Raw genomic sequence first — 23,637 nt, 5'->3', positions numbered from 1 at the left:
GTAGGAGGTTCCAGGGGGAGTGCTGGAGGCACCAGCGCAGCAAGAGAGGGGTTTGCTGGCTGATTTCCCCAAGCCAGAAAGCCTGGGCTGGGAGGGCTGAAGAGCAGAGAGCAGCAGAGGGAGTTGCCTGCAGATTTCTAAGATGGAGAGCCTACAGTTGAAGGCAGGGGAGCAGAAGGGGGGCTTACTTGCTGACATCTCCACACTGGAGAGCTAGAGCCATGGAAATACCCATCTGTTGGCCTGTCTGGGACATGGGAGGTTAATGGAACAGAGGAAATGATGGATGCTCTGGTGAAAATGAACTCCCAGTAGCGAGGCCTTTGGGTTCTCGGTGGGAAAAGCAGGGTTGCACTCCAGCTGGAAGGGCTGGGGCAGCTGTCCTGGCAGAAAGGACAGGAGAGGACTGATGAAGAGCCTTGGTGTGGTAGAAGACACCATAGCACAGTATGTGGCGCATCAACGGACTAGAGGATGTGAGATTTCAAGGATTATAGACATTGAGGGGTCATAAATGTTGGGACTGTTGTTATGGACTACTTGCACAATGTTTTTGTAATAAATTTCCCCCAAAGAGGAGTATTGCTAGTCAACTCCATGTAAGGTTTCTTACTGGGAACTGTGAAGGAGGGAAACTAAGGCAGGTCCATCTGTTGTACTTCAGCCTGACACTGGAGGGCTCCCAGGACAGAGCCACCCTATGACATGGGAATACACCAATTTTGCATACAGAAGGCAGGGCTTGGGATGGGGCCAGGAATGGGGTCATGGCTGGAGGGTAGAGGCTAGTGTCAGGAGCAGAAGCTGTGGTCAGCACCCAAGGCTGAAGGGCGGGACTGTGGCTGGGGGCAAGGCCAGATCAGAGCTGGGTGGTGCTCCCTGCCTGGCCCCCATGGGGGCTGGCCCAGACCCCACCATGCCCCTGCAAACATTCCGCTGCACCTCCCTAAAGGGGCACGCCCCACAGTTTGTGGACCTCTGATTTAACAGCTCTGTGCCTTAGTTTCTCCATCTCTAAAATGGGGATGCTATTATTTCCCAGGAGTTTGTAACTGTAATCAATTACAATTTTTTTACAAATGCTTTGAAATCCCTAGTTGGAATAGCTGTGCATCCTGTTTCAGCTTGTGGTCTGAAACACGGCTTCTTTGAAGTCATCTCTTCCCATCAAGAGAAGAAAATATTCTATTTGTGCAGAGAAAATATAATGTGGAATTATTTTCCTTTCTATACAAAACAGTGTAAATCACTTGAGGGTAGAGTAGGCAGCCTAATTTAGCCCTTTATGATTTATTGCATCTATTTATTGCTCCTGTTTATCATATTGATAATGATAGGTAAATAATGGTCATAGAGCAAACTTTCAGGTGGGAATTCATTCACACTTAAAATATAGCTAAAATGTCTATGGGTATTTAAAGCCTCTGTATTTAATCTGTATCTGCTACAAGGATCAGTGCTTCCTACTCTAGAAAAGGAACTGGAAGATAAACTCTGTCGTATGGAACTTGTTGGCTGCAATTTTTATTTTTTTAACCTTTTTATTTTTGCTACAGGTATAAAGAAGACTCAATAGTCAAAACAAAATCTCACACTAATATTCTACTGAAATAGAATTATCTCAGTGAGAGTGAGGGATGCTGTACAGTTAGTGATGCATAACTGTATTTTCTCTGTTATTCCATCCTTTGCATTCTGGTTATAGGTCTGATTTGCACTACCAGTGTATATTTATTTATAAATAATGGTAGAGTGTGCTGATCCCTGTCAGGCCTGCTGATGGCAGGGCAATTGTCCAGGGGTCCGGGTGATTTAAAAAGGCCCAGGGACCCCCAGCCACTGCTGCTGCCATGGTAGCTGTGGCGGTGGCTGGGAGCCCTGGGCCCTTTTAAATCGACTGGGCGGGCTGCAGGGCTCCTAGGCACATGCAGGGTGGTACCAGCAGCGGCGAAGGCAGCCGGGCGGGCACGTGGAAGCCCTGACCATGCTGGACGAGCGTGCCCAGCAGTGCAACCAGCAGTTTGCTGGGCACCAACAGCACAGCCGGCAGCAGCTCACTGGGCAACAGCCGCTGCTCTGCGCCCATGTGGCGATGCCATGCCAGGCCTGGGGACCTATTGACTGTTCTGCTTTGGGACCTGGAATTGCTGTCGGCAGGCCTGATCCCTGTGCACTGATTGGTTGATTAATCCAAACAGTTAACCAATCAAAAGGCAGAGATTTGCATAATAATTTGATTTCTGAATAACACTGCCTGTGAAATTGCAAATCTTTACTGTGATTGGGTTCTGTGATGCCTCTGCTTTAATTGACTCCATTGCTCACCATTTTCAAAATAAAGACACTTCCTAATCTTACCTCTCCCTTCAGCTACAGGAAAATAACGAAGCAAAATAACACTTCACAATATACACACAGAAAAAAGTGCAAAAGCGCTGAAAAGGGAAAGTGCTTCTAAAAACATCTAATCTAATCGAATTTTTTTAAACTCATATCATGCCTTCTTTGTTCCCGACCTCCCCTCTTTTTCTTCCCCTCTAAATAACAGCCAGGTTTATATTCTCCAAATTGATCACATGATTTGTCTTCACATTGCTGACATTGTAACAATGCCAGCCCCTCGTTCCAATTCAGTTTTGAAATGCAATATAAGCAAAAATGTATCTTAGTTACTGTGGAGGGAAAAGCCTTCTCACCTGTAAAAGGTATGGGGTATGAGAGAAGGTGTAAAAGGAAGGAGAGGGAGGGGGGTATTTGTTTTGTTTTTATTTTTTTTCCTTTTTCAAGATCAGTTTACTTTTCAACCCTTTGCCCCTGTAGGGTTTTATTCCCCACCTCCCCTAAAAAATATGTTTCAGAGTAGCAGCCATGTTAGTCTGTATTCGCAAAAAGAAAAGGAGTACTTGTGTCTGATGAAGTGAGCTGTAGCTCACGAAAGCTTATGCTCTAATAAATTTGTTAGTCTCTAAGGTGCCACAAGTACTCCTTTTCTTTTTGCTAAAAAATATGGTCACTCATCTATACATATTTTACTATAATAGTAACTTGAGGGTGTTTTCTGGGGGTTTTTATTACTATTTCCCTTTTATAAAATGATACTTCTTTCCAACTGCTCTGAGGTGTGGAACTTTACAGATAGTTCTAGGGGAGACGCATTATGGATAGGGCTTAGATGAGAAGGTAATATGCCATTTACAACGTGTAGCATTGCCAATGCCATGCGTTCATGAATCAACCCAAAAAAGTATGAGGTTGGCTAAAAATCAGGAGACTTTAAAAAATAAGAAATGTTACTTCAGGTTTTTGAGCCTTTAGGGTTCATGTTTTCAAATTTTTATAAATAGAACCCCCCTTCTTTCTTTTTCCCTTTTTTTTTTTAAAGAAACAATGCACATGCCACTGCAATTTAACATGTCGGGCACCGTTACATTTGTGGTGTGTGTGTGTTTGCATGTGCACGTGTGAATATAAACTGTATGTGTGTTTGTGTTTGTAATATAATTTATATTTTAATAGAATTCCTAAAGTGTTTAACCAGTAAAAAATAACTTGGTTGCTTATTTGATATTATTATTAGGCATAGTATAATTCTGTTTTCCTATTGTATTTCTGGTTCCACATATTTATTTTATGGCAGGTTTATTATGAGCTATTTATAGTGAAATGGAACCGAGTATGTCTGAATTTATAACTTGATGTTCATCTTCCATACGTTAAAGGCAAAAATCAGCTGCATGTGTATGGCAGAGATATGCCCTCTTGAACTGCTCGAGTGGAAGGTTTCTCTTGCCTTCGAACTTTCATAAATCATTGGCCCTGGTTCTCTACAGGGTTGCACCTTTTGTAGTCATTTATACCATTGTGCAATGGGTGTAAACTGCTGCAAAATCAGAATTCTCTACTCCCTCACAGTGATGGTGTTCACTTTACAGAGGGGTGAACGAGGTGCAAGGAAGTGGAGAAACAGGCTCCTTGAGTTTGCACTCTATTCACGTATCTTCCTGGAGTTGGGCAAATGCATGGGATTGTTTGTGCTTGTCCATGAACCGAGTTGCAGTGGGTTAACTAAAGCCAATTTAGCTAAACTGATGCAAAAGGCTGTATGGACATTCTGATTTTGGTTTAAACCAGGCATATTTTGAGTTAGCCTAAGATCTGATTTACACTGGGAATTAACATCAGAAAAATCTACCCCCCCCCCAAGATGAATAATTATATTGAATTAACCCCCAGTGTAGACAGCACTAGGTTGACAGAAGAATTCTTTCATCAACCTCCTACTCAGGGAGGTGGATTATCTATGCCAACAGGAGAATCCCTCCCATTGGCATAGGTAGTGTTTACACTGAAGCGCTACAGTGGTGCAACTGTGCCACTGTAGTGTTTTAGGTGTAGACAAGCCCTAAGTCAATTGGAAACAGGTTTAAGCTAAACCAAAATAAGCTGCTCGTAAAAAAAAAGTGTGTCCATAGAGGTGTTTGCAAGGGTTTAACTAAACTTGTTTAATTAAACAGGTGCAAGTTTGTGTGTAGACAGGGCCTTTTTTGAAGTTTATAATGCTTTTGCTGCACATGTGTTTTGTGTCCCCTTCCTGAGAATATTCTAGCAAACAAGTTACCAGCAGGAATGTTTGCCAAAACTGCCATTTTAAACTAGTACTCTGGAGTATTAATAAAAAGTGATTTTCAAATTTGAGTTCTTGAGTATTCACATTCTAACCCATTCTAAGGATTATGCTCAGCCAATCAAGGAATAAAGCATGTACCAGGTGACCTATTAATTAAAAATCTTGAAATTAGAGCTTCAAGCAAAAATCCTTCTTAGAACTTGCTGGAAAATTTCCAGAAAAACATTCTCCATTTTCAACCAACCTCACTCATAGTGACCAAGTTGCAAACAGTCTTCAGGCTGGAATATATGTCTCTGCATACAACATTTGCTGAATATTTTTAAGCAGTGAACACATATGTAGAAATCATGTTCTGTTCAATCAACTTCCTAAATCAGGCCACAGTCCTGAAAACACTTGTGCAGGAGAGCAACGTCCTGCACATGAGCAGTCCCATTGAATTAAATGGAACTGCTCATGGATGGAGAGATAAGCACATGCACGAGAATTTGCAGGGTTGAGGCCTTAATGGGCTATATTTGACAAGTAGATTGTCAGCTCTGAATAGCTTGCAGAGCTCTGCATCTAACCCTGTTATAATTTCTTGGCTCTGTATTATTTGGAGCACCCACCGTTTTTGGAGCCCACAAGCTGTTCTGTTAAAGTACTGAGTTTAATTGAGGCTGTTTCTTTTCTTTTATCTTAGCAACAAGAGCAAGACCCAACTAATTTATACATCTCAAATTTACCCATTTCCATGGATGAGCAGGAACTGGAGAATATGCTGAAACCCTTCGGACATGTCATTTCCACCAGAATATTAAGAGATGCTAATGGAGTCAGCAGAGGAGTCGGCTTTGCCAGGTGAAACCCTTGGTCTATTTGATTTATTCTGGTGGGAGGCGGGTTGGGGGTTTTTTTGGCTTTGGTTTTTTGCAAATGTTGTTTCCTCGGTAGCTCGGAAGCCTCATAGCTATGGAATATGCAGAACACTCAGGAAACCGCATCTTGATCAGATTGAGTGTCTATACTTTTTGCAAATAGGAGTTCATCCCATTGGTCCAAATATTAGTTCATTACACTTTTGTATATGGAAATAAAATTGCTAGCAATAGTGAACTGTCCACGCATTATCAAGTTTAGATAATAAATGTCCTACAGCTGAATGCATTCAGAGATTTAGCAAAGCCGTTCTAACAAGAAAAGGTAAATTTATCAGCAGGAAGAGCAGAGGAAGTGTATCTGGAGAAACACAAGTTGCTTGAAAGCCCCAAGGATTCCAGGCTCTTGAGAGGAGGTCAGGAGAAAGATTTAGATTTAAGAAACCCTGACTGGTATGATGTTTTAGGCAGAATAGAGTAGACCTTGTGTCATTGTCACGAGAGAAGGAAACATTTTCATGTTAACTATAAGGAAATGCTTATATAAAGCTCCCTCAGCTAGAAACCCTGTTAAATGTAGTAGGTTTGTTTAAAAAATAATAGTAGTAAAGAATGGGATCTGTACATAGAAGGGGATAGAAGAGGTAAGTGGGAGAAGGAGCAATTTATATATCCACTTACACTGTAAATAAATGTCTCCCGCTTCAAAAGAAAAGCAGACATCACTTAGCTTTACAGAACATTCATGAGACTGTACTTTTGAACAGCAAGCAAAATTATGACTGAGTTTTTTTGTGAATTTCTCTGGAATATACTATATCTTGGTATATCATGACACTTCTCCCAGTACCATAATACCATTGAGTAAAGTGGGGTTACTGTGTGATAATGAGGTAGCTTGTAAGATAACTGGCATTGTAGTATTACCTTTGTCCTTGATATACAAGATCATCATATTCAAGGAAATGTTTAGGTATTACTGTCTGAATTCAAACGGTAAAAGACAAACCGATTAGGGTGAAAGATAACACACCATTCTATACGCACCATCTATGTTAACAATGTTAACTTGACTCTCTGAACTCACTACTCGCAACTCAGCATTATCGGATGATAAACATTGCATTGTAAAAGTTGCCTGTGTTCATGGATATGTATTTAACTGATAATATTTTTAACTCAGTGTTAATGCAACACGAAGGTCGTGTATTTAAGCACACAAAAACAGGAAGGGTAAAATCCTGGCTCCATTGAAGTCCATGACAAAATTCCCATTGATTTGAATGAAGCCAGGATTTCTCAGAGCCACAATTGAATGCTGAATCTTCACTTTGCCCTTGGGCACTAGAATTTACAATCCAATCTTTAATGACATGATATTTCTCTTGTAACAAGGCATTATTCAGTTTCTTTGTACAGTGTGCATGTCACTGTATATAGATGAGGCGCTTTATGGTTGCCTAGAAGCATGTGGGGGTGCAGGCTAGTATACCTATAGTGTGAGCAGACACAGTAGGTGTGCATGACTCTGAGGCAATGATGGGATATCAGCTGTATTTATATGGAGAATCGATGTCCCTCACCTTTGTCTCCATTAAGGCCACTTTTTATTGCTCTGCAGGTATAAAGCATACCTAAAGCTCATTTAGCTGGAGGATTATCCCTGTTTGGGGGGATCCCTGTCATTGTGGTGCCCCCTGTGCATCTCTTCTTCTCCATGAAAGCATGACCCAAAGGGCACCTAAAGGCTCAAAAACCAGAAACCAAAGAAAAATAAATGCATTATGTATTTTAAAATTCATGATTTTTAAGCCATTTTCATGCTCTTTTGGGGACTGCATCCTGAGTTTTGCATGCTTGGTGTTAGCAATACTGCTGATGAGAGCGGCAAGGGGAGCTGAGAGGAAAGATCCATGAGGGTAGGATGGAGCTAGGATGTGGTGTGAGGTTAAAACCATGGAGTGAAATGTTGAACTGTAATGAATGGGCAAGCCGTGGAAGTAAAGAAAGTTGATGTAACTGTGGTCATACTTATTTCACCATCTGAGGAGATAGACTACATGTTGGAATCTGGAGAGCTAGCTCTTGGAAAGGCCATAGGGAAGAAGTTACCATAGTCACAGTGGAAGGAGATAGAGTCAAGGCAGTGCCATGTTGCCAAATGGTGGTAGGCATATGTAAAGATACATACAGAGGTCGTGGGGAAAGGGCAGGTTAGGGGCAAAGATGATGCCACATTGGAGGCAAACAGAGGGTGTCAGTTGAGGAGAGAAATAGAGAAAATCAAGTTAGCTTGAGGATGTTCCTCTTGACCAAGGGAAGCACTTCTGTCTTTGGAACATTTAAGTGAAGGCAGTTGAAATGAAACTATACAATTATTTGAACAAGTCAGACATTATCTTGGATGCTAATGTGTATTATAGAAAGAGAAGATTTCGTATATTGAATCAAAAGAATGGTCTGTCAAATCCAGTATTTTGCCTCTGATAGTGCCTTAGAGGAGAGTGAAAATCCCGCAAATGCACTTAGATGACTATCCAATATGCTGTTAAAAATTGTTTCCTAATGCCTATGGTGGATAGAAAAGGGATAAATAACAAAACAGAAAATATCATATATATCCCATGGTGAATATTGAATACTTGAATACTGTATGCAGTTTTGGTTCCCTCATCTCAGAAAAGAATATATTAGAATTGGAAAAGGTGCAGAGAAGGGTAACAAAAATATTTGGGGGAATGGAACAGGTTCCATACGTGGAGAGATTTAAAAGACTGGAACTGTTCAGTTTAGAAAATAAATGGCTAAAGGAGCATATGATAGAGGTCTGCAAAATCATGAGTGGTATGCAGAAAGTGAATAGGGAAGTGTTATTTACCCTTCCATATAACTCTAGAACTGGGGATCACCCAATGAAATGAATAGGCAGCAGGTTTAAAGCAAACAAAAGGAAGTACTTCACACAACACATACAATCATTCAAGCTCATTGTGATGGGACATTGTGAAGGCCAAAACCATAACTGAGTTTAACAAAGAACTAGATAAATTCATGGAAGCTAGGTCCATCAGTGTCTATTAGCCAAGATGTAACCCCATGATCGAGGGACGTAACTCCATGATCCTTGTGTCCCTAAACTCCAACTGCAAGAAGCTGAGACTGGATGACAGGGGATGACTCAGAATTGCCCTGTTCTGTTCATTCCCTCCAAAGTATCTGGCACTGGCCAGTATCAGACAGGATACTGGCCTATATGGACCATTGCTCTGATCCAGTATTGCTGTTCTTATGTTCAGTTCAAGCCCTAAAAGATATCTGAGAGAGGATTCTGAGTTACACAGCTGCATGTTGGAAAACTCTGTGAAGTGAAGTTATCTCTTCTAAGTCCCTGGCCCTACGTTCATTACCACTTTTGCAGCCCCTTTGCACAGTTCAGCCATACCATTTTCCTTTCAGAGAGCCTTTTGCATATAGGGGGAAAGGGGAGGATTTGCCCTACAGTATGAAATCAGACTATTCTGAAGTCAAAATGTGTAACTGTAAATGCTGCTATTAGTCATAAAAGTATCACTCTTTAAAAATCCGGTCACTTTATTTAATTGTATCACACAGCACTCTGGGATTGTAACAGGGCACAAGTTGTTTGCATGCACCTCTCATGGAAATGCAGCCCTTTCAAAAGAAGAAAAGCTGGTCATTTCCAGCCATACTTGGAAACTAATCAGCTGCTGTAGGCTCAGTTGGAAAGAAGGCAAGAACTAGGAAATAGCTGCTGTGGGTCACTCTACAGCAGCTGGCAGAAGGACACATTGCCAGGGGAAGAACTATAGGCTGTAGTTGGATCTCTGGAGCGGGACAAGTGGGACTCCCTATATAGCGAGAGCTAGGGCAGGAACCAAAAATAAAACTGATCCAAGGATGTCTGTGAAGTACTGAAGAGCCCAGATACAAGGGTGATGGATTGCATAACTTTTGTTTTAAATTAATTACAAACAAGACCCCAGAAAGGGAGATTTTAATCTGAAACACCAGTTGTGTGGTGTGCAATTACCTTAGCAACACAAAAGAAGAGGAAACTGAGGCATGGTGGCATACCTCAAGGGGAAAGATACATCAGTTGTGTTACACTGTCAAATCCTGATCCCACTGATGTCAATGTTAAAACACCCCATTAAATGAATGAGACAAAAATTGGGCCCTAAAATCCTCTAGTAAAAACTCTTAGGATATTTTTGTTGAAAAGTAGCAGTTCTTCAGATGTAGTCATGTAGATGGGTTCTTTTGTAACAGAAATAATATGAATGCTCTAGGGTGTTTTTTTTTAATAAACACCGTAGTTAAATGTTCTATTCTGCACTGTAAATTATACTGCATAGTGAGCCTTTTTGTAAAGATGTTTTTAAATGGTAAATACAAAAAAGTGTTAGAAGCCACTAACTTTTTTTTATTGTGTTTGCTCTCTTGTAACTTAAAATGACCTTGCAAGATTCAGCCCCAAGCAACATTTTACAGCAAAGTCATAAACCTCCAAAAAGAGAAATTTATGTTGGAAATGCTGACAGTCAGACACTGAACCATTGCAGTGCTAGCAGGTGCCAGTATAATATTGAACCTGCGAATGAGAAGACAGTAGCATAAATCAGCCAAGGTCTGGCTAGAAATAACGGTGTGTTCATGCCATCCATTTCCCTTTTCCAGTAACATGAGAGAATTTGTCCAACATAAACTGTCTTAAAATAACGTTATGGTGCTGTTCACTGAGGATGACCAAAGTTAAGAACTTCACAATTATGTTTCTCCCTCCCCTGAGAAAAAGAAGAACGTTGAGAAAGCACTTTGCCTTCTTTTTCTTGTGACTAGATATTTTGGGGTCTGATGTTACTTTTGTTGCATGGTTAATATACTTTTAATTATGTTTTTAATTGAGTGAATTTCTTTGCATGTGTTTGTGGTTTTTTAATTAAAATAACCTGATGTTTATTGCCTTTGTTACACTTTACATTTAGGCTTCGGGAATCATATTTGACTAGATGCCTGAAATTTACTTCATGGACTGAAAAAAGCAACATGGAACATGGGCAGCAACATAGTAGGCCTCATCAGGGTCTTGTCTCATTTATAATAGTTTTACACTGACTTTAAGGGAAATAGAATTGCTCCTGATTTACACTGGCCTAGTGAGATGAGAATCAGGCCCTCAGTCTGCTTTCTCAAATATAGTGGTGTTTAATAAAAGATTTCAGAGCAGCAGCCGTGTTAGTCTGTATTCGCAAAAAGAAAAGGAGGACTTGTGGCACCTTAGAGACTAACACATTTATTTGAGCATAAGCTTTCGTGAGCTACAAGCTATAAAAGGGCCGCTCGTAGCATCTCACTAGAGTGCGGCACATGGATTTTGTATGCTCATGTGATAAACAAGTTCCTTTAATTTGAGCAATGCAGATTTCAGCCAAACAGTGAAGCCTCCCTAGATCTACCTCTTACCAATAGAGAGGCTGTTTGTTACAAGGGAACACAAGCTAGCTGAGTTAGCCATAGGAAGAAATGGCTTCACAGAATGCAGCCATAGCAGGGTATTACATTTCAAGAAAGCACATTTGTAAACATACCCGTGAGTTTAGTACTATGGTAGGAAGTAGTAAAATCCTTGAGTATGGAAGAAAGCCTGGAGAATGCCAAGAAAGCCCATAACTACATGCAATAGGCTACAGTTCCTCAGGAGATAAAAAGAAGAGAAGGAACGAAAAAGAGCCAAAATAGTTTCACAGTTACAGCTAATGAAACCATGCAGGGTCCATCGACTGGGTTTGGTAGGGAACAGGTGATTTGTTTGAGGGTTCAAATTTTCTCTTAGACAACTCTCCACCCTTCCCTTCTCACTCCCAGGAAGACCCTGACATCTTCCCAATCTCTTCCCATAGCCAAAATACATACCTGTACTGTCTTTTTGGGGAGCAGTGTCATGTGTCCCACTGTGCATATGCACACACACACTCACTTTCTCTCTCTCTCCCCTCCCGTCCCCCTCCTAGGCCCTAGTCCTATCTTGTCTGGTCCTCAGGTGTGACCGTTCTAACATCTGAATTTAGGGGACAAAGATTTCCCCTACTTCCATTGCACATGATTCCTGAGTGAGGAAAAAGGAAGCATCCAGCTTCTCTTCCCCTCCCCCCCCCAAACATACACACAGGTATCAGGAGGGAGATACTGACACACCACTGCCAGCTGGCTCCTAGATCAGTGGTTCTCAATATGGGGTCCATGGGCTGCTTGCTGCCCAATCAGCACAGCTGAGGCCTATGTGACATCCTCAGGTCCATATAGGTAGTATATGTATTGTGTTCATGTGGCCCTCATAACACACACACACAGCTGCATATGCGGCCCACAACGGTAAATAGGCTGAGAACCACTTTCCTAGACTAGCCACAGGGACCTAGAGTGCATGATTAATGCTTGACAGTAAAGTATCATAGACTATGTAATAGTTTCTCAAATAAAGTAATGTAAACTCCATGAGTGAAGAATAGTAGATGGAAAAAAGTACTAGAACATGTGTTGTAATAAACTATCATGCACTGGACTAGGTCAGCTCTAATTGCTGTGGCTTGATGATTATCCAAAATATTCAGCTGTATTTTAGCCCACCTGCTCTCATGCTCCCCCTGAACAAAACCTCTTTCCTGGACACAGTCAGAGAGCATAAGAACAAAATGTGGTCTGAGTTAACTATGAGGTCCTGATTGCTAATCCTGGGTCTGACTCCAATTCCTCCTGTGTCCTTGGGAACCCTTGGGTCACAGAAGGGAACCATAATTTAAATATAACAGAGACCCTTTAATTCTAAAAAATCTCAGAATATTCAGTTGGAATTTAAAAATACAGGGCCCAATTCTCACACAATTTACACTAAGAAGTCTAAAGGGGCCTTAGTGTAAATGCGAACCAAGCCACATAGTTTTATTGCTTAATGAGAATTACAGGATATCAAATATTTGTTATATAGTAGCCATTTAATCAGCATGTTGCTCTTTCTAATATATGTTTGTTCTTAAACTTTTACTTGGCATTTTATTAATCCGCATAATGAGTAAGATTAAACAATAGATTTATTTCCAGAAGGCTTTCTATATATTTATTTGCACTAACATTGTGAAGGATCCCCATTATTTATAACAACTTATAAAGACTCCTGTGGAGCCACAATGGTCTATAGAGGGGAATAATACACATTTTTAAACTAGAATAAATTTTTGTTTGCTAGAGAAGGATAAACCTCAAATGGTTTGGTGGTAAGATTCGCTCAGATTAAGCATACGGAATTCTAATTCTTTATATGAACTTTATCCAAACATCTTGAGTTTGCAAATTTGGGCTGGAGATTTGATAAGAACAGCTTTTCTTAAGAGATTTTCAACACTTTCCTGCTGGGCTAGAAATATAGTAAGAATAGCTCTCTTTATAGTATTTGAGTGCCTCAATTTCTGGTCTTAATCAGAATCAAGAGGTACAGAGAGAGGCAAATGAAAAGGAAATTCAGGGTTTTTAAAATAATTATCCAAACCTTTAAGAATATTAAAAGGATTTGGCCTAGGACTTTGGTGGGGTCTTATTTTCTCCAAACTAATTCTTACCCAACAATGATATTTACAAGATGCACCCTAGTATCTTCAGAATTGTTGTAGGGCATGAACTGGTCTAGTGCCTGGGACTTTTTCCATTAAATTATGGACTACTACCAAAAGTTCACTATTAAAGAGAGTTTGAAAGCAATATCTTGTGAACCATCTAGAACAGAAACAATTTTGTTTTACCACTAGAAAGTTGGTATTACCCATTTTTCAGAGGTATTTTACATCCATCTCTTTCCATGACAAATTGTGACATTATTAGAATCTTTATTTTTACAATCTTGTTTTCCAATTTACTTTATTTCTTACATAATTTTTGTGGCCATTACTTAAAAAAAAAAAAAAAAAAAAAAAAAGGACGATGCAGACTTCAATCCTATGTTGAGCTCTGTGGGGGTAGGCCCTATTGCCCACACACACAGCCCCATGTTAAGGATCAGGCTCTTATACAGTATGTAACATGAGAATCCCAAATGTTATTTCTGCCCATAGCAAGTGCAATTTCAATGAAATTAAAACAAGATGGTAAATCAGAATGATAGGGAAGTCAGGTTTCGATATCTCACCACCTGCAAAGGCTAGAAATGCATTGGGAGACCCACAAAACTGTTTCCAGGAGTAATAAACACTTTCTGCTGCTAGTCATGAATTAATGACTAGTCTAAAACACATCAATGAGTTGTTTCAGTTTATTAAATAAGATATTGCACATTTTAGGATAATCTCTTCGACGTACTCTTTTACTACTTTCTTAAAGCAAAAATAATTAAATCCTTCAAATCCCAGAATAATTTTGCTAAAATATCACTAACCATTTGATTTAATCCTGCTAACAGTGAGGGCATTCAGAGTTAAATTTTCAAGCTTAGGTGCCTAAATTGCACCTTGGAAACATAAGCATATATAAATTCAAACGTGGAATTATGGTCCAGATCCTCAGATGGAGAAAATTGGCATAGTTCCATTCACTGGCCCTGTGTATGTGTGCAAAAAGGATAATCTGTAATTTCTGCCTGGAGAACCATACGAGGAGCTAATGCAGTGGGGGAGGAGGAAAGATTTCACAATATTGCTTTATTTTCAGAACTCTAGAACCTTCTCTGACTCTCCAGATCCTCCAAGAGTTGGAGAGAGAACTGAGGATATATTTCAATAGATTACCCTGGCCACATAGCCCTTATAATTCCATTTGCAGATTAACTCCTGTTTACCAATCACCTAGGGTCATCCTTACAAACTGTACATATAACCTCCCACTTACATATATGCAATTATTTGTTTTGTGTGCACAAATACACATTTTTCAATCTTTGTTTATCTTGCAAATTTTTTTATATCTTGTGATTTTTCTGCACAGGAATAGATGGTGGGTGCAGCTTGATCAGCCAGCTTTGAAAATATGCCCCTCACAGTCAGTGTGGGAAATCTAGGCTGCCAATAGTGTGTCCTTGCACTAACTCACTGTCTTCTCAGAGCCAAAGGGTAAATTCTGATGTGTGGTACTGCAGATCCTCAGACTGTGGTGAAGCACGGGATCTATCCTTCATTCTAAATGTTCCTGTTTTCTATGTGAAGTCAAACCTTACGAGTAAGGGGTAATTTTTCAGAGGTCTCCATTTGTGAACCCACAATTTTGTTCACAGAAGTGACTTGAGTGTGCAAAGCTTATGCAATAGCAATAAATGTATGGATTGCAAAACCCATTTGCACTCAATTTACAGCCAATTTATGTAAATTCTGACTTTGGTGGATAGCTTTTGAAAATTTTGAATTCTTTTTAGCATTGTTTTTATTAAAATAAAAAATTTGCCAGTGCAACAAAATGCACTGCAATTAGCTATATATATATATATATATATATATATATATATATATATATATATACATAAAATACACACAAACACATATATGTCTGCACATACATACAATTATGCACTTACCAGAATATATAAATACAGTATACAAAAACTATGTTAAAAGAACATTATTAAGCTTGCAAAGTCTAGCGCTCAAAAGTTAAGAAATGCCAGAATTTGTCCCTTGTGTGTTTGCATTATGATACAGTCTTGACTTACACGGTCCCACAAGTTTTTTCCACAGGACTGCTGACTCATTTGGTCCCCAATGGCTCCTGGTCCCACTCTTCTTTCCCAGGGTCTTCTCAGTTTCTCCCCGTGCAGTCTTTGGCTCGGTCTCTTTATCCAACCAGTCCTGGTTCCTAATCAGATCTGTCTGATCCCTCCTTCACCTTCTTCCCTCACCCACTAGTTCTCAGTCCCAGGCTCCTTGCCCAGCCATTCCCCATCTCCCTGTGCCTCCTCATCTGGTTTCAGTCTCGTCTCTTCCAGCTACTGGCTCACGGCACCACCAGCCCAGTCCTCTGACTCCCATTCCCAGTTTCCCTTTTTCCCCTCTTCCCACCAGCCTAAGATTCCAGTCTTCAGCTAGTCTATTCCCTGGTCCCCCAGATCCAGTTCTTGTCCCCTATGCATTCAAATCGTACAGCTTCCTCCTCTTTGTGGCTTCTGCATAAGGGGATTGGGCAGGGAGGAGAGGGTCATTGACAGCACAGGAGAAATAGGTTTCCTGCTCTCAATTTAGATGCCTGAGTCTCACCCAGCCCTGGCCCGGCTTGCAGCCCAGAACTACAATTGCAGGGAAAGTTCTGCTTAGCCCCACGCTGGACCAGCTTGGTGCAGACAGACTCTTGGGGAATTTAGCTGCTATAATCGAAGAAACGTAGGTGTAATGTGATTTTTTTTAAAACCGCTTATAACTTGGACAGATTTGGACAGATTTTCACAAGGACAGTGAAAGCACATCTCTGCCAACAGCAGTCAAATTTCAAGCCCTTGTTCCAAGGCATGGGGATGCTACAGCTTTCCAAAGCAAATGAAGCCAGAATTTTTTAATATGGGCAAAACAATGTATTTTTCCCTAATCTTGTTCTCGGAAACAGCTGAATTGGTTTGGCTGAAATTGTCCCTAAACCAAATCCACTTGAGGCAGATAACCATCATGCAATATTTTAGCCCAAATGGTGACAGTTTGGCAAAGTTTTAAGCACTTGAAAATAAGGTCTCATAATGGAGTAGTTATAATATTATTATCATATCTATTTCTTGTAGTCTCCATAACACCCCAATGATCTTATAACCTTAAATATCTCAAACAAAAGAAGAGGTGATACTTCACCACATACTACATATGTATATTTGAAAATTATAATTCATGCATCTGTCCATAGGTGGGAGACGTATTCAAGATGTCTCAAGTGTTACTTAATGGCTAGAGATCTAATTAACATATTTTTGGAAGGAAGGTCTACCTGCCACACACAGCCATTCTGAAAGATTCAAGAGGATTCAGGTAGCATGGAGGAATAATGCATGCAGTTGTAGTTATTCAGCAGCACATCGGAATGGAACATGTAAAGACGGCTTTGTCTATTATGCTGCCTTTTCAGGCCAAGTTGATAATGCTAGTGTCGGTTTCAAGTGAAGCGTGTGCCAGATTACAGATAGCTAGTGCTGGCATTTGAGAGCCGTTAATTGTGAAACTTGAGAAGAAAATGGGCGCATTCTTTCTAAGACAGCTATTCAGGAGATGGCCTTTTTATCCTAGAGCACTGTGGGTTTCACTTTTATTCCCTTCCCACATAAAATGTGTGGAGTGCGCTGAGGCTCTTTCACTTGGCAGCTCCTCAATTGCATTCTTTGCCGCGGCTGCTTTGGCTTGTTAAAATGTGCCCCATGTATTCAAATGAAATTGTCACTGCTGTTGTTGCAACATAACATGGTTTGACACTATGCGCCCGCAGCTACAGAAAACAGACTTTTCTTGCATTTATGCTTTCAGAGACAAGGGTCTCTTAAGGCTTGCTGCAGACATTCGCTTAGTTAAATCTGAATGGAGCCAAAGTGAACAATCTAAGTTGCTGTCTCATGGTTAGAACCCAGAAGGGACAATTTTAATGATTTCACCCAAAACAAACTAAGAAAAGATTTTGTATTGCGTGGACTATTAATCATCCTATTCTCTCCTATCCAACGAGATAAGCCACCCCTCTCAGCGCTGGGTTGAGGCTCTAGGGAATAGGTACGTTCTGCAGAATGTTGTTCTTTCCCCCCTTACTAGTCCGTGGTAGGAGTTGTATAGGAATTCATTTTAAAAGGATCTTGACTTGTGAGAATGAAGTAATACTTAAGTCATTAGAGTCTCATAGCTGGAAGAACGTCTAGATCAGAATCAAAATATGGAATGAGTATTGAATATAATCTTTCAAGAGAGTTTGAAAAAAAAATCCACAATGTGATATCTGTAGTGTCTTTGCTGCCTCGTTATGAGTCATCATCCCTGCCCCCAGCCCCAGACATTTTAATTCCTATTGTGCAGCATGAGCCACTGTTCTCAGGGTCACTCAGCCTGCTGAGGAGTCCGTTTAGGCCCTATAAAATGGCTTGTACATTTCTTAAAGTGATATAAACTCAGCTCAGGATTTGGCTCATACCTTTGTATTCTTTATAATCACTTCAGTCCTATAGGTGCATATTTGTTATTACTGCTGCAGTCCTATGCGTGTCTTCAAACTACGATTCACAATTATATCAGGTGAATGATGAGTCATTTCACCAGGACAAGATTTTGTGCAGTAATGTCAGTCTCCATCCATGGCTTGGACTCAAGTAATTCACAAGTACAAATTTCTGTTGGTTTTGTTTTATAATCAATTTTTCATAATTTATTTACTCTATAATAATGAAATCATAGAAGTGTACTCATGAAAGGTTCTCAAGTCCAGGCCCGCATGGTTAGGCAGTCCCATGTAGACCTAGATTATCACTGACAGAGAGTTATCTAGCCTCTTCTTAAAAACTCCCAATGATGCTGATTCCACAACTTCCTTTGAAAGCCTATTCCAGTGTTTAATTATCCTTATAGTTAGAAAGTTTCTCCTCATATCTAACCTAAATGTCCCTTGCTGCAGTTGTTTCTTGCTCTACCTTCAGTAGATATTGACAGCAATTGATCACCATCCTCATTATAACAGTCCTTAACATATTTGAAGACTTTTATCAGCGCCCCCTTTAGTCTTCTTTTCTCATTACTGAACATACCCAATTTTTTTTTATCTTTCCTCATAGGCCAGGTTCTCTAAAACTTGTATCATTTTTGTTGCTCTCTTCTGGACTCTCTCCCCTTCGTCCACATCTTTCCTAAACTGTACCTCCGGAAACTGGACACAATCCTCCAGTTGAGGTCTCAGCTGTGCCAAGTAGCATGAGACAATTACACTCTTCTTAGTACACCCCAGAATAATAATATCCTTTTTTGAAAATGTCTGCAGTTGTTGACTTAGATTCAATTTGTGATCCACTATAATCTCAAGATCCTTTTCTGCTGGACTACGACTTAGCCAGTTATTTCTCATTGTGTAGTTGTGCATTTGATTTTTTTTCTTCTTCTCCCATTTATCCAGGTCATTTTGAATTTTAATTCTGTCCTCCACAATACTTGCAACCCATCCCAGCTTGGTGCCATCTGCAGATTTTATAAGCATGTTCTCCACCCCGTTATCCAAGTCATTATGAAAACCTTGAATAGTACCAGATACATGACAGACCCACTAGATTCTTCCTCCCCGTTTGGCAGCAAACCATTGATAACTAGTCTTTGAATAATTTTTTTTAAACAGTTGTGCACCCACTTTATAATCCTGAATTATTGTCATTTTACTCCCCTTCAGTTTTAAATTAGATCCTGTATCTTTTGCACATTCTTGGGGGCATTTTGGGTGCATCCGAAATTTGGAATCAGGTCCTGAGCTTTTTCAAGAACCACTTGACATGTCCTGCTTGAGGTGTTCCCTAAGACACAAAAGCAAGCTGTTAACTGCCACGGTTCCAGCCTGCATGCAGCCAGGAAAAATGCTGTAATGCTTGATAGTGGTAAGTTCTCCTTGCTAGCTAATACCATATTGTAATGAACTGCTCCACCTGCATCTCTGCAGAATTCAGCAAGAGCAGTTTTTGAGATTTCTCTCACCATCTGTGTTGGGTCTTCCTTTGCTGACTGCACACTTTCTTAAAACTGTAATAATAATTGCTTCTCCCTCCCCCTTTTCTTTTCCAGAATGGAGTCTACAGAAAAATGTGAAGTAGTAATTCAACATTTTAATGGCAAATATCTAAAAACTCCACCTGGTGTACCAGGTAAGTGTTCCCATTTCTTCTTCACTAAAATAACATAAACATTCCTGAGGCATATTAGCCAATTTAGATGATAGGAATGCTGGAGTACATGCCGAGAGTTGCAATATTATAGGTTTGCTGTTATGTCTCCCCATCTAAGCAAACACACATCTTTTATTATGAGCAATGATCATTGTTTTATTTTTGCTGTTACCTTCCAATCCTCATTGAATTTACAATGTTGGCCCTGCCCTTGTTAGTACTATATGAACATTTATCTATGACAAAAAAGAAGTTTAAATAACCACTGCAATAATTTTTACTGTATACATTTTCCATTTTTATTGTATGGATTTTGTTTGAATTTCTCAATTGGGGCAAAATCCAGATAGATAAATAGTAGTGGTGTTGTAATGTTAGTTTTTAAAAAAACAAGAACAATGAAGGCTGAACTGATATTTCTGTGCTTACTGAGATTAAAGTGATAGGGGTTTCTAAACCTCTTAGCATTTTTGTTCTTCTCTGGACTCTGTCCAGTTTGTCCACATCTTTCTTAAATTGTGCTGTTCGCAGATGGACACAGTACAGCAACAGAGGCCTCACCAGTACCAGGTAGAGCAGAGCAACTACCTCCTTTGTCCAACAAACAACACTCTGTTAATGCATTCAAGAATACCTAAATACCACACTTCTTTCTGATTTATTTTTGCCCCCTAGTTTGTTTTACTTTCCACATTTGACAACACTTTGGGTGAAATCCTAATCTTACTGCAATCACTGGGAGTGACTTCAGTGGTGCAGGATTTCAATCTTTGTGCATAGTCAATTTTGCTGTTGTCAGTTTCTCCTGTTGCTTGTGTGATTCTCTCTTCTAAGAAGGAAGACTAAAATCTAGGAATACAACAATTGGTAGAGGATCTCAAGAGTATTTGTAATATCCACAGCTACTATAGATTAATTTATTTAAAGTTGCCTATATTTCAGATTGATACTATCTCCTTAAAAACTTCAGCTTTTAGGGTATCTACATAATACATGATTTTTGTACTTATCTTTTGTTCTTGCAGTGACTCAATTAAACCTCATCATTTTCTGTTAGAAGCAGAAAATTTAGCATCATCATACGTTTTCAGTAGCGTGTACATGCCACACATAAGGCTCTGACAATGGGCCTCATATGCCTCTCTGGTAGTACATAGGGGATTTAAAGGAGTGACAGTGTTCTCAGTGAGAATTCCACTGGTGCAGAAGCCACATAAAGCTGGCATATATGACTCCACGTTGTTTCCTTCTTCTCAGCTCCCCAGGGTGGGAGAGGGGGAGTGGATGATGGGAGAGCAAGTGGTCATAACACTTTGCAGGCCATGCCATCCCCTGAAGCAGGCGGAATCGGGGCGATTCAAAGGTTCTCAAAGCGACTTTTCCAACACCACCTGCTCCTGCACTGTGCTTCCCCTGATTTTTTTTTTCTGGGTTTTCTAGCTACTTTCCTATTCAAAATGTTTTAAGGTTAAATACAAAAAGTACTGACATCAGGATTTGCCTTGGGGGGGGGTGTGAATATTTGCTGTTGATAAATTAAGGTTATTGATGATGACGATGATGTGGAAAAAGAAACTGAGAGCTGAAGACATATAGTAGATGCTTAGCTATTCAGCTGTGGATCTTTTAAATAACTACTCATTCATCACTAGCCTGCGTAGCAATGTATAAATTGTTATGGCTTGATTTTGCTAATTTCATTTAGATATATTTACCCAAGGAATATAGTCAAATTGGAAATAATATATAATGTGGGTTATATATACATACAGACACGTGTATGTACACCATACATATATATATATATATATATATATATAATATGAATGCTATGTATTAATAATTCCCATCGTAGCATTGTCAGATACTTCATTCATATCTGCTTTTCTTCAGAGCCAGAATGACCATATTGCAGGAGAGATCAAAATGCATTTTATAAATCTAATTAGGCCAACAGTTATTCAGTTTGGTTGGCAGACACCCTCATTTTTAATGAAAAATTGCAGCGTGCAAAAACTGCATGTCTTATCATGGAATGATACATCTTGGTCAATATGGCCTCTGCTCAGATCAAGAGGGAGCATAGTATGCTGGGACCTGTAATCTCCATGGGCTGCACTTACAAGTCATTGCCTTTCTGCCAAGTGATAGCACATTACAAACCCTTGCCAGTCAGTTTCTTATTGGGAGAAACCAGTGATATGGAATCTTAGAGGGGTTTTTAATTTTTACACCATATATACTAGTCCTTGAACAGAGGTGGTCCAAACAGCATGCAGGCAATCCTTTCTTTCAGGAATCTCAGCCAAAACCCAATGCTCATATTTCAGGAGCAACTCTGCCCCCAAAGTTGACCCTTGCACCAGCTATAAAAAAAACTCTATATCACAAAACTAGCAACAATGCAGCATTTCTTCAAAGACTGAGTAGTTCTAGCACAGTAAGCAAAAGACCTGTGACAGCACTGCCTTGTGACTTCTGCCATACCAATATTAACAATAAAAATGAAAACTAATTTATGCAAATTAGGCACAGCTGTCAGGATCCTAGCTTGTTGTCAGTATCATCATCTGTTGGGCAGTTTAGAAATCACTGTCATAGTCACTCTGCTGACTCTGTGTGCTTGACAACACTGTTTCTTAGCTCCCGGTTCTGCAAAGATTTACACAATCTGAGTAGCCCCACCATACTTTCTGGGACTATTCAGAGTATGTGAAAGTAACCTCGTGGGTAACTCTTTGCAGGATCAGTGTAGTTTTCTAATGAGTTTTCTTGTTGTTTACTCACATTAAACTCTTTCTTATACATTGCATATTTCCTTACATGGAAAACAAACAATATTCTAATTAAAAGAGAGTTAACTGCAAAACTACTGTATACAGTAATTGAATGATGTGATGTTCATCTAAATTATAGTAAAATCACCTCCATGCATGAGTATGTAACTTTTAACACAAGCTATAATATTCCATGTTATGGACTTCTCTCCTTAAAGTATTTGCTGACAGGTTTTCAGATCCAGCTGATGTAGGTAATCTGTTTGAAACATGGCATATGATAGATTTGTGCTGTATCACGTTAGGGGCAAAGAAATATATACAGAGGCCTTACTTTTGGCATTTCTTCCTGTATGCATACAGTGGGTTGCAATACAACCCTATCTAATATCATAGCTACACCTGATGGTAGCACTGGGAATAGCAAGGACTCTGTTAGTGCAGGGTTTCAGTCATCATAACCCACACACTCTATAAGCAAGTCTCAGAGTTAGTCAAAACCAGCTTACACATAGGAAAATTAGATATAACTATGACAGTCATAATTAATGTAACCCTATGCCTGTATTTCTTCTATTAGTAATTCTTTCTGCTTGGTAGAACATTTAAATGAATGCTTCTGATAGGTTTCCTCATTTAAACAATGGTAAATTGGCTTTATTGAGCCAAAAAGAGCTATATATTGGAGGGTGAAAGTTAGAGACAAAGATATTTTTCTTTATTTTTAGTAGTCATTAATTTAGATGTCAAACAGGAACAAAAATGGGATATACAAAGCAATAAAAGTGGGACATAAAACAAAATAGGAATCTCGATGAGATAGCATATTTATCTGTATTTCAAGCTGATACAGTGGAATTGGATTTTAATGATCATGACTTGTTCTGGTCGTTCAACTACAATATATGAATCAGATCTTATTTTCCAAAAGAGTTCCCATTTGAGAGAATTGTTTGATGTGCTTTCTCCTTGCTTATCCTGATCAGTGGTCATTTGGTTGCAGGGGTCAGATAGGAAGTGATTTCTCCAGTTTTAAGAATTCTCATCTGAGTATCATTCAATTCCAGGTAAAGAATATTACAACTTATGGAAGAGTCAGTTAATAAATAATTTGACTAATTTCACTATGCACTAGACCACCTAGAAGAACTCACTTTATCCTTGTAAGATGGAGATTTTGTATCTGTAAACACAGTTGATTTGGAACGATCAGTTTCATCGATTCACATAGAGTGAACATTTCAGAATAATATCAAAGCATGGTGTGCCCAGGATCCATGTTTAAAAGTCAGTTCTACTGTATTCATTATTACACTTCTTAAGAGCTCACAGAACAAATATGATCTTTTGAAGTAGGAAGCTGCACTTTTTTCCTTTCCTTGCCAGTAATATTAGTTTGCTTTTTACCTGCTGCTAAAAAGGGTTGGTCCAAGTTTCTTCATATTCACATAGTTTCTCATCACTGCTTCTAGTCAATTTATACGTCTCTGTTATAAACCTGTATCT

General features: G+C 39.5%; 1 protein-coding gene across 1 annotated transcript in view; it reads left to right on the top strand.

The window, feature by feature from the left end:
- The window catches only part of RBMS3 (RNA binding motif single stranded interacting protein 3), a 782,080-nt gene that overhangs the window by 589,258 nt on the left and 169,185 nt on the right, over positions 1 to 23,637 (top strand). Inside the window, exons 8-9 of the mRNA XM_038392245.2 lie at positions 5,316 to 5,473; positions 19,254 to 19,333. Coding sequence (XP_038248173.2) covers positions 5,316 to 5,473; positions 19,254 to 19,333 — 238 coding nt within the window. The remainder of the gene's footprint in view (positions 1 to 5,315; positions 5,474 to 19,253; positions 19,334 to 23,637) is intronic.

The sequence above is a fragment of the Dermochelys coriacea genome, chromosome 2 (genome assembly GCF_009764565.3).
Source record: "Dermochelys coriacea isolate rDerCor1 chromosome 2, rDerCor1.pri.v4, whole genome shotgun sequence".
In the NCBI taxonomy this organism is placed as follows: Eukaryota; Metazoa; Chordata; order Testudines; family Dermochelyidae; genus Dermochelys; species Dermochelys coriacea.
The sequence above is the reverse complement of the archived record's forward strand: the minus strand, read 5'-3'. Positions and strand labels throughout refer to the sequence as shown.